This window comes from Schistocerca gregaria, chromosome 5, assembly GCF_023897955.1.
Source record: "Schistocerca gregaria isolate iqSchGreg1 chromosome 5, iqSchGreg1.2, whole genome shotgun sequence".
In the NCBI taxonomy this organism is placed as follows: Eukaryota; Metazoa; Arthropoda; class Insecta; order Orthoptera; family Acrididae; genus Schistocerca; species Schistocerca gregaria.
The window spans coordinates 293,096,934-293,114,282 of record NC_064924.1 but is presented as its reverse complement, the minus strand read 5'-3'; the positions used below and the strand labels follow the sequence as shown (position 1 = coordinate 293,114,282).

General features: G+C 38.3%; 1 protein-coding gene across 14 annotated transcripts in view; it reads right to left on the bottom strand.

Moving 5' to 3' along the window:
- Positions 1 to 2,292: 2,292 nt before the first annotated feature.
- LOC126271885 (dystroglycan 1) overlaps positions 2,293 to 17,349 on the bottom strand; it is a 960,129-nt gene continuing 945,072 nt past the window's right edge. For all 14 annotated transcript variants that reach the window (XM_049974254.1, XM_049974256.1, XM_049974252.1 and 11 more), the window contains 8 exons: positions 14,303 to 14,590; positions 10,227 to 10,373; positions 9,383 to 9,663; positions 6,200 to 6,346; positions 5,765 to 6,116; positions 4,782 to 5,024; positions 4,488 to 4,658; positions 2,293 to 4,400 (listed from right to left, as the gene is read on the bottom strand). In XM_049974254.1, coding sequence (XP_049830211.1) covers positions 3,468 to 4,400; positions 4,488 to 4,658; positions 4,782 to 5,024; positions 5,765 to 6,116; positions 6,200 to 6,346; positions 9,383 to 9,663; positions 10,227 to 10,373; positions 14,303 to 14,590 — 2,562 coding nt within the window. In that variant the 3' untranslated portion in view covers positions 2,293 to 3,467. The remainder of the gene's footprint in view (positions 4,401 to 4,487; positions 4,659 to 4,781; positions 5,025 to 5,764; positions 6,117 to 6,199; positions 6,347 to 9,382; positions 9,664 to 10,226; positions 10,374 to 14,302; positions 14,591 to 17,349) is intronic.

Here is a 17,349-nt window from a genome sequence, read left to right as displayed (position 1 = left end):
AGACAGTTACTTTTACGACCATTCTGCTTCTGAACTTAACAGACAGATGTAAACCAGCTCATAAAATTAGAATCGGAGCAGTTTCATTATCTTGATTTGCATTTTGAGAATTTATCCAACAATAAGTTATTGGATGGCCTACACCTTCAACCAGAAAGATGCCGTGTGCTTATATGGTCTTGGTAAATGTCTGCTTCAAAAATATTAATTTTCTAAAAATGGGGCAGGAGAAAATCTACATTTTAGGAAACACATTAACTCATAGACTACTGTTCATTTTTTATGGTTCTGTGTGCAAAAGTAAATTAAATATGATCTTTAAAATTTGAAATTTCATAGCTGGAAATATCACACTTATCAAAACATTCAGAGCTGATAGGCCATGGTTGAATGGATTTTTGGGAGAAATCTGCCGTTTCATCCCTATCTATGGAGGGCATCTTCAAGGAAGGTTGTAGCTTCTACAAATGTCTGATTCACACTCTGGCTCACTACTCACTGCAGCAAAAGTTTATTTCCATGTGCTGCTGCACAGAGGCATGAAGTCTCATTTTTTAAAAACTCTAGCACAACTGGCTGTTATCCATTTCTGCTACTGCATTGTCCCGTGATGAAAGATTGCTGGGCACCATCTTCAGCACCAGAATCCAGATACTACTCAGTTTTGTACCCTTCATCTTCCTAATAAAATTTCTGGCACCCTTATCACATCTCTGTATATATGTTAAAATTAACAGTAAAGTCTATCACAATATTTGCTCATGGCTGCTAGGACATGTCTTATGAACTCAAATCTGATGGTCTCATGGCTGCAAAGCATGTTCCACAACAGCTAATTTATCCATTCCTTCCCTTCAACAGTTGACCCTACGGTCATTACTTTTTATCACTCTTTTGATAGTAAACACATCTCTACAAATTCATAGTATTCTGTAAACTACTACTTTTTCCAGTAGCTTGTGAGCATCCTTGGCAGAAGTAATTTTTTTTATTTTTTTTATGGGTGCATTGTAGACTATGGTGATGCTCCAGTTTTTCAAGATCTCTTCTGTATGGTCAGTGATATCTTTAGTGAATGGCAATAAAATTTTGGATTTCACAGATAGCTGCATGTCAGTAAGATCTTTACATCACCATCTTAATATTCTTATTTCAGTGGATGAATACCTCTTATTTAGCAACATTCTGATAAGCTATTCCAGATCTGTGCTGAGCAACTCCTATTTGCAGATATCCATCACTTTATCCACTAATGTTTTTATAACACTGCACTTTTGCTTTGGATGGTGATCTGAACCCTTGTGTAGGTAATGTCCATGTATAGCGTTTTTGGCATACTGGTACACTCAATCTCTTAAGTAGGGAGCAAGAAAACAGTCTAAGTGCTTTGAGGTCCTCCAGCAAGTATGTACGTGTACAAACATTTCGTATCAAGAGTTGGACATACATCTCAGTTTTCATGACATGCTATTCTCATTATAAAATAGAGAAATATTATTCATCTGACATGCAGTCTACCTTAATAAATGATGTATTAGCCCTCACATTAACTAAAAAATGCATGACAGCAGTAGAAGTAAGAAAGTTAGAGTAGAATGGGTCTTGGGCATCAAGATGATCAGAGATGGGGCATTAGTTCAGATTTGATATATGCATGGAAGGACCTTGGCTATGGCCCATGTGGAAGTGATCTCTGGAAACCATATAAAGCTCAGATCATGGGTGTCACTTTACCAGAGCGACCAATGTCACTGCAACTGTTAAGAAAATCAGAAAAATATACTCCAAAATTGATGTGACAATTTGAACAGATATAAATCTGTATTTTCTAGTTTTGAAAATTTTCCCATTGTGGCATATTGTATCCAAAGAGAAGTCTGAATGAACTCATTTTGTGTCTGGCTTAACATGGAGTTAATGAGGAGAAACAATTGTGTGGTAGGATTATTACAAATGAAACCTGAACCTGCAGCAAAGCATGTCCGTTATATGTGAGTGGTTATCTCTTATCTTTACTCCTTCCATTGAACATATTGCATTCACAATTGCCAATATAGTCTTTCATAAGAATTCAACACAACCTGGAATGATTTAAAGAAAATGAATACATCAGGGACCATTCTGCAGTAGGGCTTTTCATAACTACAAGTTCACAATTTAACCTTTACATCATGAATTGCTCAGTGAGGCACCTCAGTTCCACATATACAATTGAGTTTTAATTGCATGCCATATATATTATGAATCAAGGGACAGTAATGAAAGACACAGCTACATTAAAAATGCGAAACACAAAATGGTACCTCTAAATTTATTTTCCACTTTCATTCTACATTTTTACTTCTGTATCTATGTGACAATAAAAATCAAATACAAAAGATTATAATTTGGTTTCAGCTCATGACATTTTTTTAAGAACACACACAGCCCATACATTCATCACATAGTCTTCCATTCACTTAACTTACACACAATTTAAAAATAAAAATAAATCTATATTCAGCACGTTTGTAACAGACAATTCAGACTGGGAGTTGATGATAAACATTGCTTCTTCTTGTGAGCTTCCTTCAATAATTAACTTACTGAAGGAGCCAAGAAGGGAACAACTTGAAACACTGTGGCTATGAATGTCCTTTATGAGCAAGAATTTGGACAAATTGTTATGTTTCGTTTTCAGATGGTCCATTGTGATATGACACAGTTACATATAGTTATATATGAGTTTCACAACAGTATTACAATGTAGTATGCCACAAGTAACAATGCTCAAGTATTAGAAATCAACATTGGTAACTTGTCTACACTTATATTTTCCGATCCTTCAAACAACTGGCAACTGAAAATTACAATTTTATTGTACAGTATAGCATGGTTGGATGCCAAATTACTGTTCAAGTACATGTATGTCTGTTTCTTAAGGCATCATTTCATGAATACAAAAACAATCAGTAAATGTGCTACGAATAGAACATAAGTAATTGGCACTGGTATTTGGACACACAAGCCAGTGGCCAATTTCCATATCAAAACTACAATATTGGTAGCAGTTAGTTATCTCTCTTCATATAAAAAGCTTTACAGATTTTAATTACCATAAAATAATACAACCTATCACTTATGAATAATAGAGGTAAGCTTATTTCACAAAGCATATCACTCCTCTTTTTTGGCAGTGTTATAATCTACAAACACTTACCTCACTCTACTCTGTTATAACAGTATTAAGTTCTGTTCACTTCATTTCCATATTAAAATTAGGATACAGATACTCAGGACTAATTATTGAATTATTGCATTGTAGTGCAACGGAGTTCCTGCACTGCATATGTATTGTCAAGTCATGCTTAAATGGAGCCAAGTGTGGTACATGGAAGGCACCAAGTGATTGATTATATGTCTGTCATCTCCACTAAAGCACTGTGAAGAAATATGTGCAAGTAACAGAGAAGGCAAGGAGTCTTACGTTAAGGAGGCACATAAGGAGGTGGTTTTCTGTAAGTCGGCGTGGGTTTGGGACGGTTTTGGCGTCCAGAATCTCGACTAGTTGTGAAAGGAGGCGGCGGCTGGTACGGTGTGTCGTCAGTAGCCGCATTATTCTCTCCCAACAGTGGGTGAGCAGCTGTTGGTGGCGCACTAGGCTCTGCCTCACTTCGCTGATATTCTGGTGGTGGAAGAGGTGGTTTTTCATCCTTCATGATCACAGGACTCTTGTTCTCTGGCTCGGGTCGTTCCTCGAGTTCATCTTGGAATATCACTGGTATTCCCTTATTACGGAAAGTCTGACGCTCGTCTTCATCACCCACACTCAGTTTGCCACGTCTTCTCCTTCGGTACAGCACACATGCAACAATCCCAGCCAGTAATATCATGCCTACAATAATCACAGCTGGTACGATAAAAGTAATGAGGTATTCATCTGAAGATCCTACAGCTGCTTCTTCAAGTGGTGGTACTTTTTCCTCGATAGGGTGTATCAAGGTAAACTCTCCTTGGCATATCTGTGCTGGTATTACCTCTATTTCTTCAACAGGGAATTCTGGGCCAAGGACCATACCCACACGATCTGATATACTATGATCATTATTCAATAAAATTTTTCTCAGTTTTCTAATTTCATCCTCTGGACACACAGAGGTATTCAGTGTCCTGTTATGCCATGTTACAATTGTTGAACCTTCTATTATGTCACTTAAAGCGATTGCAGAGGCATCATTGTCTCCAAAAAGATCACGTAATTTCTCAATAAACTTTCTTTTGTCTGAAGCACTGCTTTTAAATTTATTATATGGGACATCCAACTTCATTCTGAATTCAACATTGTAATTAATTTTCCTTGCAGGCTTTACTTCTACAGTCAGTACATCATGTGCAGTTAACCCTCCTTTATCTTCACACACCTGAAAAGAGAGCAAACAATAATTTCAGTTTTTTTTTAACTCTCAGAATCTGATGAGAAAAATAAATAAAATTATGCTTTCACTTACCAGATGGTATTCCTTGCTGCCTTCATCACCTGGCATTGGTATTCCATAAAATTCCTGATTCTTTGTATCAAATTGAAGCCAGTTGTCTGAAGAAATTTTGTTCAGCTCTAATGTAAGCAAGGTAAGATGCATATTACGGACATTTCCTTCTTCTGGATCATAAAATGAATCCTGTAAACAAGTTAAAATGTAATGTAGTTTCTGATTAGTCAATAGAAATTAGTAGATGGCACTGTTTGTGAAGACAGCAGCAAAGCTACTTTAATTAACTATGGGGACATTTTTTTGTCTTACCTCAGGTACAACAACAACTAGCAACTCTCCAACAACTGCTTCAATATGATCAATTGGATTCCTAGGTACAGGAGGGAAGTTCTCAGTAGTGCTTGGTGGAGGCACTATTGGCTGATCTGGTTTTGATGGTGGTTCGCATTGTCCAATTCCTCGGTATGATACTTTTTTCACTTTAATGAAATCATGTGCAAGAAGATCTCTTAGTGCCTTTGATGGTTCACCCTCTTCATTTGCAGTTAATCTCTGCAAATTGAAAAAGCAAACAAACATGTATAGTCTCTAAACAGAAATACAACTGAAACAGGATGCTTTATCCTTTTAAAACCATTAATCAACCATGTGATGAGGTTTCCCCTTTGCTTAACATACTAACATAAAAAAATAATCTAATCACCATTTACTGTCAAATAATTTCTTTCAAGGCCCCTGGACAACAAATTTAAGGTAACTACAAAAAATATGTATGTACCACCAAGTCTGTTCCATTTCAGGATCTGCATGCTAGAGGCATTTTTTTAAAAAAGAAAAAGACACACTTGTGGCTCTAACTTCTACCTCTCTGGTGGTACCGTAACTAGCTCTTGTCTACATTAATATCACTAACCATGAACAATATTTTCAGTTTGATAGCTGTCTCCCCTCGAATTCTAAAACACTCCTCCCAATCTTCCTTGAACACTCATGGATACCACACACATGCAATGATAAGCTGTCTGTGTAAACACACTGAAGATATTGCAGAGGTCTTTAAAAAAGAGTAAATATCCTCCCTTCCGCTTCCAGATCTCATGGGCCATACCCAGGATATTAGACCATACCTGTGACCCTGTCACATTTTGAGACAATGCATTGAAATAGACTCTAAGAGGTTTAAATACAGCATATTATATAAAATATCTAATACATGATACATCTCATAGAAGACATCATTAAAATAATACCTGTCTTTCAATGCTATATTATGTTGCACTGTTTATTCTTACCTTATATAATCTATCTATTTCATCTTTTGGGCAATGTGATCTTGGCAAGGAATCATTTGTCCATGTGAATATGATAGGATCTGTCACTGTCAAATTTCTAACAGTTACTCTGCTGGTATCTGGATCTCCATAGAGTGCTGCCAGACTGTCCAGTACTCTTAGTTGCCAATCAACTGCTGTTGGAAATTCATATTTCTTTTCCAGTCGCAAGTGGAGAGTGAATTCGTGGTTAACAGTACGCCTTCCTTTGTGATGTTGAACCAATATCTCTAAATTGTCAGAGACAGTCTTTCCTTCTCTATCCATTGCTTCAATTACAAAAGTCCACCTTGACACTTGCTCCTCCAATGGCCTGCAGAATGAATTTAGATGAGATGAATAACTAACAGGATAATAATCATAGTCTAAATATACTTAACAAAATTCTCAACTCACAAAGCATAGACTTCTTGTTTTTCTCTGTCAAACTGCACCCAGTATGTTGGAGGCACCAATGTTCCTTCAAGAGTCTTAAACATGAGCCGTAAGTTTCTTGTATTGCCATCTTCCAAATCTGAGAAAACATCCTCTGGTATAATGTGCCTGCAAAATTAATGAAGAGGTAAGTATATGATATGAAGAAATGAAAGCACTCCGAGGATTACCTTTCAGCACAATCAAGTATGGATAAATTCAAAACAACAAAAGTTCCAAAAAGTCTTAACGTAGATTACATCACATTTGTATGGATTTCTTGAGATGATGTATTAACAGAAAAAATTTACCATCACCTATGACAAACCTCTCAGTGGTGTTTCTTATCCCAATCCTCTAAAGTCTTAAGTAAGAATGTACACAAAACAATATTTAACGTTTTCACTATAAGAGTCTGCAGTATACTACATTAAAATCAGTGTTAACAAGTTCTCTCTACACACTTTTTGGGAGATACTGCGACTTCAAAGAATGTTCACGAACACTACGAAGTATCATTAATATCTGTGGAGGCTTCACATTGATATGATCCTTGCATGTTGTAGTTTTACTGTTTTTAACCATTCTGGCAGCATTTCACATAACATTTGCTTATCTCTGCCACCAAAGACAACACCTCACTGATGCCCACTCACTGCACTTTGGAATATCATCTTTCTACACTTAACTATCAATTTACTTCCCAGGATTTTTTTCCCTTCAAAGATGTTCCATATAAAATAACCAAGCCAATTTATATCTACAGTCCATTTACATTTTCTTTTATGCTGTTACTCAAAGTCCTTATTTATTTAGTACAAGGAACAATCAAAGTTTTACTTATCACTTTGAGAAAGCAAAGCTATGTAATCAATTTTGGTAGTTTTCAGATGTCACTCTGCAGTCTTAGTACACACTGAAATCCCCATGCCTGAGTACTACAGCACATTGCTATAGGAGCTAAAATAAAATAGCTGAGCCCTTTGATAAAGTGAAATTCATTTTTAGGAGAAATGTTGCAGGTATGTCATGCCAATCCATGTGTCTTCATTAATCATTTGAATTGGCCTGATACAGCTGCAACATTTCTGCTGCTGCCAAAAATGAATTACCACACACTAATTCACTTTATCAATGGTCAGTACTATTTTGCTTTGTCTCCTACGACACTGTGCTATAGTACTCGGGCATGGGGATTTTAATGTGAAATAAAAAACATTTATCTGCAAATTTCAGAATTTGATTGAGAAAATCTCTGACTACTGGAGTAGTTTACTATTATACACATATTACAATTTATGAATGAGAGATGCAAGCTCCATGTCAATGTTAAAATTCTGGAACTGTCAACACACTATCATGCTGTATTGCTGTACTGCATCATAATAGCTGCCTACTATAATGGTGAAACAGATTTATTTATTGTATGGGAAACATTAGAAGTTTTTGAACCAGGGTAGCTATACATATACAAAGATTACTAAACCTCTACATACAAAACTACAACACAACTCTACTGCACAATATATTACAAATGACAACTACAAACAAACATCAAAATCTTTTATATAGTTTATCACTCCTGTTGTTCAGCACCACTGGCACAAGATGGCGATGAAGATTTGCCCCACTTGTGGGAGAGTCTCCATCTTCCATGGCCCTTTCAGATGCAATTCAAAGTAATCCAAATTGCCCAAGGCTGGTCAAATTCAAGAGCTTCTTCTGGATGCAGGGCATTTTTAGGTATCGTGGAGTACAGGTTTGTTGCCAGCAGCATGTCCATTCACTGATGATATTGAATTCATTTTCAGAATGAGTTCTGGCTGTGACATGAGCAAGATGTCTTTACCTTAATCTTTTTTTGCTCCACTTGGGATGTAGTGGAAGGTATTGTTTATTGTCATGGCAAGGTTGACACTAAGGATTTGATACTCATGTGTTGACACAAATGCAAGACAGTTCATTTATTGATTCAGACTGTCTTCTTGTAAAAGCCATGAGTGATAAATGTACACTTTGGTTTCCATTGTTAAGTTACCACCACCACCACCACCACCACCACCACCACCACCACAACTGCTCAGCGAGCTATGGCATCTGGACCCCTTAACAACAAGTTACATCTATTAGACTGTTCACACGTTTATTGTCCAGTTCTGAATTACCTAGTGACTTGTTGCAATTTGCACTATCTAAATGCTGCTAAAATCAGGGTTAGCCAACAATGACATCTCTCGGGTAGGTTCCCACAGAATGTACATACATTAGCCGGTAAGCACCCAGCACTTATATGAAGTTCTGATGCTGTCTCCCAGCCCCCCCCCCCGATCTGATCTTTACCACCTAGAAGTAGTCAAACAGGATGAGCTACCTTGCAATGAATATACTGAAACAAAAACTGCACAAATTGACAATGAAGTCACAGAGCCAGTTGGTGAGTTTTTGTATTTAGTGCAGTTTGAGATTATTGAATGAGCAGCAAAAGAAATAAACAGATGAATACAAATGGCTTGGAGTGGTTCTAGCAAATGTAACAGACTTTTTACAACTTAAGCTTCTGATGTGTCTGAAACAGAAAGTTCACGAACTGCCATGTATTGCTGGCTTTGAATTAATGCAGCAAGATACATAATATCACTATGAAAACTATTCAAAAACTGAGTTTTGCTGAAGAGATTAATGCTGGGAATCAGAGACGGATAAGCAAACTAGTTATTCAGGGACAAACCTGAGTTGAAGGTATAATATGAGTGTAACAAAAACAGAAGTAAGTGGGTAGGTAATGCAACCAGGCCAATAGATGACAAGTAATTTAAGGAATTACTTTGTTGGAGACCAAGATAAAGGTAAACACATAGGCTATGGCCTGATGGAAGGTGAGTAGATGGTAATAGAAACATGTTGGAGCAATAATGACACATATAAATGTGGACCATAAACACACAGACGAGAGTTGTGAGGCATTTATCTGTACTGGATGCCAAAAGCTGATAATCGCACTCATCCTGTCTACTGCTATCATTCAGATAGGAAGTGTGAAGTCAAAAGGTATCACAATCACTGAACCATTTCTTCCAAGATGGAACTTATCCCTAATTCAGTTCATCCTTCAAGAGAATTAATCATTTAGAATGGATAAAATAGAAGTGTTAATATATCTCATACCTGAGAGCTTTACCAGCCGTTATGGGTAGTTTGCGAAGTCTGTGCTCAATTGTAGGAGGGATATTTTTCACGCCATATTCAATATCTTCATCTGTTGGTTTTGGCAGAGGGACTGCTTTCTCAGAAGTAACGGCAGGAAGTGGAGGTGTTGGCTCTTCTTCTGTGGTTGATGCTAGTGATGTGCTGCTTGTATCACTGAAGCTGGTGTTAATACTGCTACTGGTGAAACTGGTTTCATTAGAGCCAAAACTACTGCTCCAAGTTGGAAGAGGTTCAGTCACCTGGTGGACAAGAAATGGTTGTCATTTTATAATATAAATACTATGGTAGTAACATATTATGAAAAATTATATTTGAAATAGCGTACCCGTGCACTGAGTAACAAAGCATAGGCAAACTTTTTGCATAACGCTCAAGAGAAAACATTAAGGAGAAGTTTCAACACTGTTTTCTTTTGTAATAGGCACCATTAATATTTTACTGGGCTTTGCTTTTAATATTGCACAGTGATACATAAGACTAGTTAACTGCCTTTATTGCAGGCATTTGAAAAATTGGGTAAGATCTGTGGTGTATGTTCTTTCATCACATTCCTTATCTCAGTGTGATTGTGTTTGGCTTATGTGTTGCTAATGTTCAGTCTTATCTCAATGCAAGATATTAAAAAAAAATTGATTCAATATTAGTGCTGCCACCAGTCTATTCAGACTTTTTCTGCAATTTTATATTATCCATCAGCAAGATACTTAACAACAAATATGTATGTATTCCGATAGTAAACATTTTTAAGATTTTCTTGTTAATATTGGAAATATTTCTGTTTTATTTTTAGACCAAGACATACCTGTGTACTTGGAGACTCTGGTGAGGATGATGGCTCAACCTCGGTTACAAAAACTGGTGTAGCTGATGGTACCACCTCTGCTTCATATACTCTGCTGGGTTCCACCAAAACCTCCATGCTCATTAAATTGGTAGGTCTGATGGGTATCTAAAACAGAGTTACAAAATTCCACAGCAACAATTTATCAAAAACAGGTAATGAGATATAAAAGGGAGTACATTGTAAGTTGATATAATGAATTAGGAATAAAATATGTCTGCAGGTGTGGATGCAGTCCATGGGGCCATGCTTTACTCCTTATGCAAATCACAGTGTCTAATTGTATGTTAAGATACAAGCAATCTTTTCAGTATGACAGAAATTTCAGAAATGATCTTCCTGTGGAATTGTATCATGACTGTTCAGAATAATAGCAAGCAGTCACAATACAGTATGTAGTAGATAATCTCATTTGCACAGTAAAATTAACAGGTGACCTGAGATTGAAGTATTGCAAAAGGACAACATTGTGTAAAACATTTTTAGTTTACTTCTTATATCAGATTCGGGTAAAATCTCCAGCTCTCAACGAAATCACCCCTCATCTTCATCAGGAACATCTGATTGTCGTGGCTGCTGTTGTAGTGATAATTTAAAGCCCATAAATAGTCATTGGTAGGCATGCATCATCATTATACTGTGCTCACAGTGTCCACATCTGCACTGGTGGTGCCAGAACTCTATCCAGAAAATAATGAATAATCATCTGGTGATCTACATACTCTGCACTTTCTACACTGCTACATCTAGTAGAATACATAGCATCCTGGGAAGAAGAGGTGCAAGACCTATTTTCCAAGCACCAAAGAAAGTAAAGAAGATGCTGTGCCACATTAAAGTCAACTTCAGTCCCTGTAACACTGGAATTCATAATGTTCTTTGTGAGTGAAGAAGCAACTACAATAATCAGCCTGTCCGTACCATTGCCAGCTGTTGTGCAGAACACCAAAGGCGCATTAAAGTTTAAAAACTTGGGAAATTAGCAGTTGTTGAACACAGTCTCACAAATGAACACAGAATAATGTCTGATGAAACTAAAATCTTGTCCCCCACTTACATATCGACATTCTGTTACTAAAGAAGCAACAGAAATTAGAATATATGGAAACAACTATAACAGGGACTGTGGCTATCTAGATCTATGTACACGTCTATCTGCATTCCAGAAGTCACCTTATGGTACATGTGGAGGGTATCGTGTGTTCATTGTCACTTACTCCTTCACCTGTTCCAGTTGAAAATGGTTTGTGGGACAGACAATTGCTGGTAGGCCTCTGTACGGGCTTGACTCTCACTGATTTTATCTCCATGGTGTTTTCATGAGATATCTGTAGGTGAAAGCAATATATTGGTTGACTCTTCCAGGAATGTACACTCTTGGAACTTTAACAATAAACCACACTATGTTGCAGAATGCATTACTTGCAGACTCTGTGAGTGGGGCTGGTTGATCATCTCTGAGACACTTTTGTGCTTACTAAATGAGCAGTAATGAAATATGCTGCTTTTCTTTGGATCTTCTCTATGTCCTCTATCAATACTATTTTTATAGATCCCAGTCTGATGAGCAATATTCAAGTACTGGACAAACAGGTATTTTGTAAGTTACTTCTTTTGTTGGTGGACTACATCTCTTGAGGATTCTTCCAATGAACATCAGTGTGTCATCTGTCATACCTGCAGTTAATTCTATGTGGTTGTTCCACCTCAGGTCACTCTGTACTCATACTCTTAGATATTTTATTGAAGTAAATGCTTCCAGTGAGAGCTCCGCAATTGTGTAATCAGTCAGTAATTGGTCTTTCTGTCTACATAAATGCAATAAGTTATACTTGTTTATGTTGAGGGTCAAACTGCCATTCCCTGCACCAAGTGCTGATGCTATACAGGCCCTCCTCCATTTTTCTACAATTTTCTAACATTTGAGCTTCTCTGCATACAACAGCATCATCTGTTAAAAGCCTTGTGGAACTACTGATGTTATAAGATTTGATGCAACAAATAAACTGAGGATGTATCAATACAATAAATGATCTGTTTTGGATGTGACAAATTGGGGGCTTCACCACCATTTCAAGCTTGGAAAAGGATGTTCGCCATCCATATCTGACCATTAATCCATTGTATTGTATGAATGAGCCTCTGTACTAAATTACTGACATTTTCATGGTGTATAATTGTCACTGAATGACTACATTTATGTGGGGCTTCCAAATACGGTTTTCATAAAGTGCTTTCTCAATAGCACTTCTAACAGTTCATGTTAACACTTCAGAATTTATTATAAAAATGCAATTCAAACCGATAGATTATCCCTTCCTCAATTGATATTCATTTTCATGTAAGTGCTTAACTGCTCTTGAAATTTGCTTCAGTTGTTGGGCTCCTACTTGCTTTTAAAAATGTTGGCTATCTCGATGGAGTGGCTCTTGTGTGCTTCAGCAGAAAACTAAGTACTAGACTGAGCAAGAAGTTATGCACCTCCTTAATTCAAGAGAAGTGGACACTGTGCTGTCTAAATCAGAAACTAAACAACTGATTTCCTCAGGCAGTTCACATAAAATAACCGACAATTGGAAACCTGACATTAGACTGGACTAACAAACTCAATTTAGGCTTTAATGTGTAAATTTATGAATGAAAATAGTTTCTCAATTCAGTTTTGATCTTCTGCTCAGTGATTATGATGATATAGTTGATGCACTCCATGCTAGACCATTTGAATGGCTTTTTAGAATACCTGAATTCAATTGACCTGAATATTCATTTCACGATGCAGAAAGAAGAGGATGGGCGCCTTCCCTTCCTTGATGTGTTTGTCAGGAGGAATGTTGATGGTATTTTGGGACATGTGTTTATAGGAAGCCTACTCACACTGAACTTTATTTATAGGCTGTTAGTTGTCACCATCCAGATCTGCATGAAGAGGTACTTCATACCTGGGTTCACAGGGCCCATGTCATTCAGATCCTGAGAGTTTGCCAGTTGAGTTAGCCCATCTTGTGTTCACCGGCTGTCAGAATGGTTACAGTCAAAGAAAGATCAAACATGTGCTACGCTGTCGGCCAACCGTGCACTGGGTGAGTGACGATAGTGCTGAGGTGGCACCAATGTCTACAGTCTTTTTGCCTTACACAGGGAGCATTTCCTACAGGACTGGTCGTATTTTGCAAAAATATGATGTGAAATATGTTTTTTAACCACCATCTAAGATAAGAGCCCTTTTAGATTCTGTATAGGATGACCTTGGTTTATGTAAGGTGGGTGTCTATTGTGTTCCTTGCAGTTGTGGGGTCTCATATACTGTCAGTTTATCAGGACCATGGAGAACTGCTGCACTGAGCATGTGTCACCCAAGCTTCAGCAGCTGAGCAAATTTGACATTGCTGAATATTTTCTCTGGTACCAGTCATCCTATGGAATATAACATCAAGATTTTGGCACATACTTCAGCTACTGGAATAGTTCTATTAATAAAGCAGTTTAAATTAAATTTGAAAGTAACTTTACAAACAGAGATCATGGTTTTTGCTTAAATTCTGTGTGGAATCCTGCTCCTTCCCTTGCCAAAAAAGAGAGAGGCAGAGTTAATGGTGCCTCTCCTATTGGCTACCAATTTTCACCACTGATAATATGTGATGTCAGTCATCTTTGGCTGTGTGGTGGTGGTGGTGTTTACTGAAATACATGGATGGGAACTGTCTTTACAACACATCCCCTTTAAATCGCACTATTCTCCTGGCATCAGCCTAGCCAAGGGAACCCCTGACAGACTCAAACAAAGCCCATAGGTCATCTGGAAGATGGAGCTTCCCATTAACAGCTCAGAAAATGAGCTGCTTATATGTGCTATGGTATCCTCAAAACAGTCATATTGCAAGGGCCACCATTCTGCCAGCCTCAGCTTGTTAAAAGAGAATACAACAAATGCTAGATGAGAAAATTCTGTAAGCTTATCCAGTTTTTTCCATGTTGAAACTGGGGCATTGTATCATGAATGAACCATGGTGCTTGCACTTATTGAGTGTGTTACTTACTAGGACTGGTGTAGGAAGAATCGTGAAAGAATGTACAGGGCTTGTTGGCAGATTATATCCAGCAGCAACAGATGTGAGCATTGAGCTGAGTTCTGCCTCTGACTCGAGTTGATCTGCATCCTCCCCATGGTGATGTCTATGAGGATGAGGTGATGCTGTGGCCTCTGGGAATGAAGGTGAAGCCATCGTAGGCACAATTCTGGCTTCAGGAATAGCATCAGTCTCACTTTCAATGTCACCATCATATCCACTTGGCACATCTTCATCATCATAGTCACCTGAACCAACCTGAAATGAGATCCTCAGAATGAACATAATGAATACATTTCAGTGAGAACTGTCAAATCTTAAATTCTTTATTAGAAACACATACAAAGAATACAAGATACTACAAAAATCACAGAAAGAAAGGCAGTTGCACCCACAAAGAACTATGAAATGTGTTAAATAAAATAGCTAGAAGTAAAATGCCTGGTGTATACTCTTTTTACTTTTGAAACTAATATTGTTTTTCCTGCATGAGAAAAATAAGTAATGTTAAACATCTCTCATAAGTAGTGTAATCAAACAATGGAAAATCTGCTTACTTGTTTGACCATCTTATTGTTGTGCCTATCTGCAAATCAGCACATCTGTTATGTGGTGGGTAGCAATCTAAGTAATATAATAATTTATTTGTACACATTTGTAAACAGCTGACTCCAGTAAATGGTTCAAATGTCTCTGAGCACTACGCGACTTAACTTCTGAGGTCATCAGTCCCCTAGAACTTAGAACTACTTAAACCTAACTAACCTAAGGACATCATCACACACATCCATGCCTGATAAAGGATTCGCACCTGCGACCATAGCGGCCGCACGGTTCCACACTGTAGTGCCTAAAACCACTTGGCGACACCGGCCGGCGATTCCAGTAAACATCTGGACTTCTGTCTGATGTAGTAAAACTGACTTCTGTAAATAGCTTTCTACAGGCTGTGTATCACAAGAAATTATTAAAAACTTGAAAATGACACAATCAGGCGCTCAGTGGCCTCTGTAGTGGCTTATACTAAGCCTTTTAAAGTGATTTTCAGCTTTTGAAGTGTGTCTGGCAGAAGATTCACACCATGAACACAGTGACAGAAATATTCAACTGGGTTAAGATCTGGATAATTTGGGGATCACAAAAGTACTTTGAAATTATGATTGTGTTTGCAGGAACACTGCACCGACAAATAAAATCACTGGTAGTCAATCATAACACTGAGCAAGTGTGACAATCAGTCTGTCTTATGGCTTTGTTGTGTTTGGTCATTTGCTTGTGCACACACTGTGCAATATACAACAAAAGCATTCTACATTGTATCCAGATTATGTGATTATTCATCAGTTTCATCATCTATACCCTGAAGAACTACATTGGTGACCCCACATGACCATGTTCCCATGCAATTTCCTCATTTCTGACTATTGCGCAACTATAATGTGTCGTGCCCCCAGTGTGCCATGCAATTCATGCCTGTGGACAATGCTTTTCATGCCAAGACATTAGACACTACAGATAACACCACGCTTGAAGCCTGCATGATACATAGTGACAGTGGCATTCTCTAGAACATTACTACTTTAGTGGTCAACACTGCCGAGCAATGAAATGTAACGAACCATGACGACACTCATGATTCTGTTCCTTTCACAAACCAGGCTACATCCAAGCCACAGTAATCCAACTTGGATTCATACTTACTTGCTTTTGTAGGGATATCAACTGTGTTGGGCATGGATCTGATCACTCCGAACCTCATGCAGCAGACCGCATCGCCTCCCACGTCACCTACTGCTTATCATGCTGTTTCACATATGACAGTACTTGCTTGGCCATTCTGCCACTATGAACATAGTATTGGCAATCTACCAGTAACAGGAGACATCTCAAATTACCACCATTCTGGACAGATCATCCATCATTACGGTTCACCATTGTGGAAAACATTTATGCATCAAGTGATGTCATCAGCAATGGCACAAAAGTTGTTGCTCTACTAAGCCACTAGGGGGAAACCTGCAGACACAGCTCCCCAGAGGAATAAATCATCTATCACATAATTTACAATGAAATACTATGATAAGACTCCGTCACTATTATGGTGATGCCTCCACACACATATCGACCTTCAACCTCATGCCCCACAATATGTTATGGACCCTGCGGGTTGCCAGCTCCCCCTTCAAGTCCAACTAGCCATGGTCATTCACAAGCACGAACCATTGGACCTATGCCTTCAACTCGCTGATCGAATATACTCTCACAGACTGTGTGTTGATAATATTGATAACAGAGGCAGCTGGCATGACACACAACTATGACGACAATACAAATGATGGCTCACCAACAACAAGCTGGCCCCATCCTGCACGAATTTCGCCGAAGCTGATGCCACCATTGCCCGGCCAGAACAAAGACCTTTGCACACCATCAAGAAACCCCACTTTTGACACACATGCATCTTCACCAGTGCAGAAAATGACAAATTGCATCATGTCTGCACCCGTGCAACATGCCCCCGCTCACTTCATGCCAGTGCAGAATCGCTTTTGTTGCTGTCATGCAACATATGCCAATTTCACCCACAACTGCCATCCTCCATGTTATTTTCCAAACTACACATCTGGTTCCATGATCACTCCGCTGTACAGGACATCTGAGTTGCCTAGATTCCCTTAATGACAATGATGGATCACGGCTACCCCATCTCCCTCAACAATGAATGACTTTTTGTACTTCACTGCAGTAGTGGCCAGCTATACCTCGCTGACGGGTCTTAGTGGTCAGCACTGTACTGATCTCCTCACCAGGCCAACCAACATCTTACACACCCATTCAAATCTGCGCAGCATGTAGCATTCATTGATGCCTCGACATGTGTCCTATCAGTAGACCTCTTCTTTTAGTCAAGTTGTGCCATAAGTTTCTTTTTTCCCCAATCTGGTTTAGTACATCCTCATTAGTTGCTTCATCTGCTCATCTAATTTTCAACATTCTTCTGTAGTGCAATATTCCAA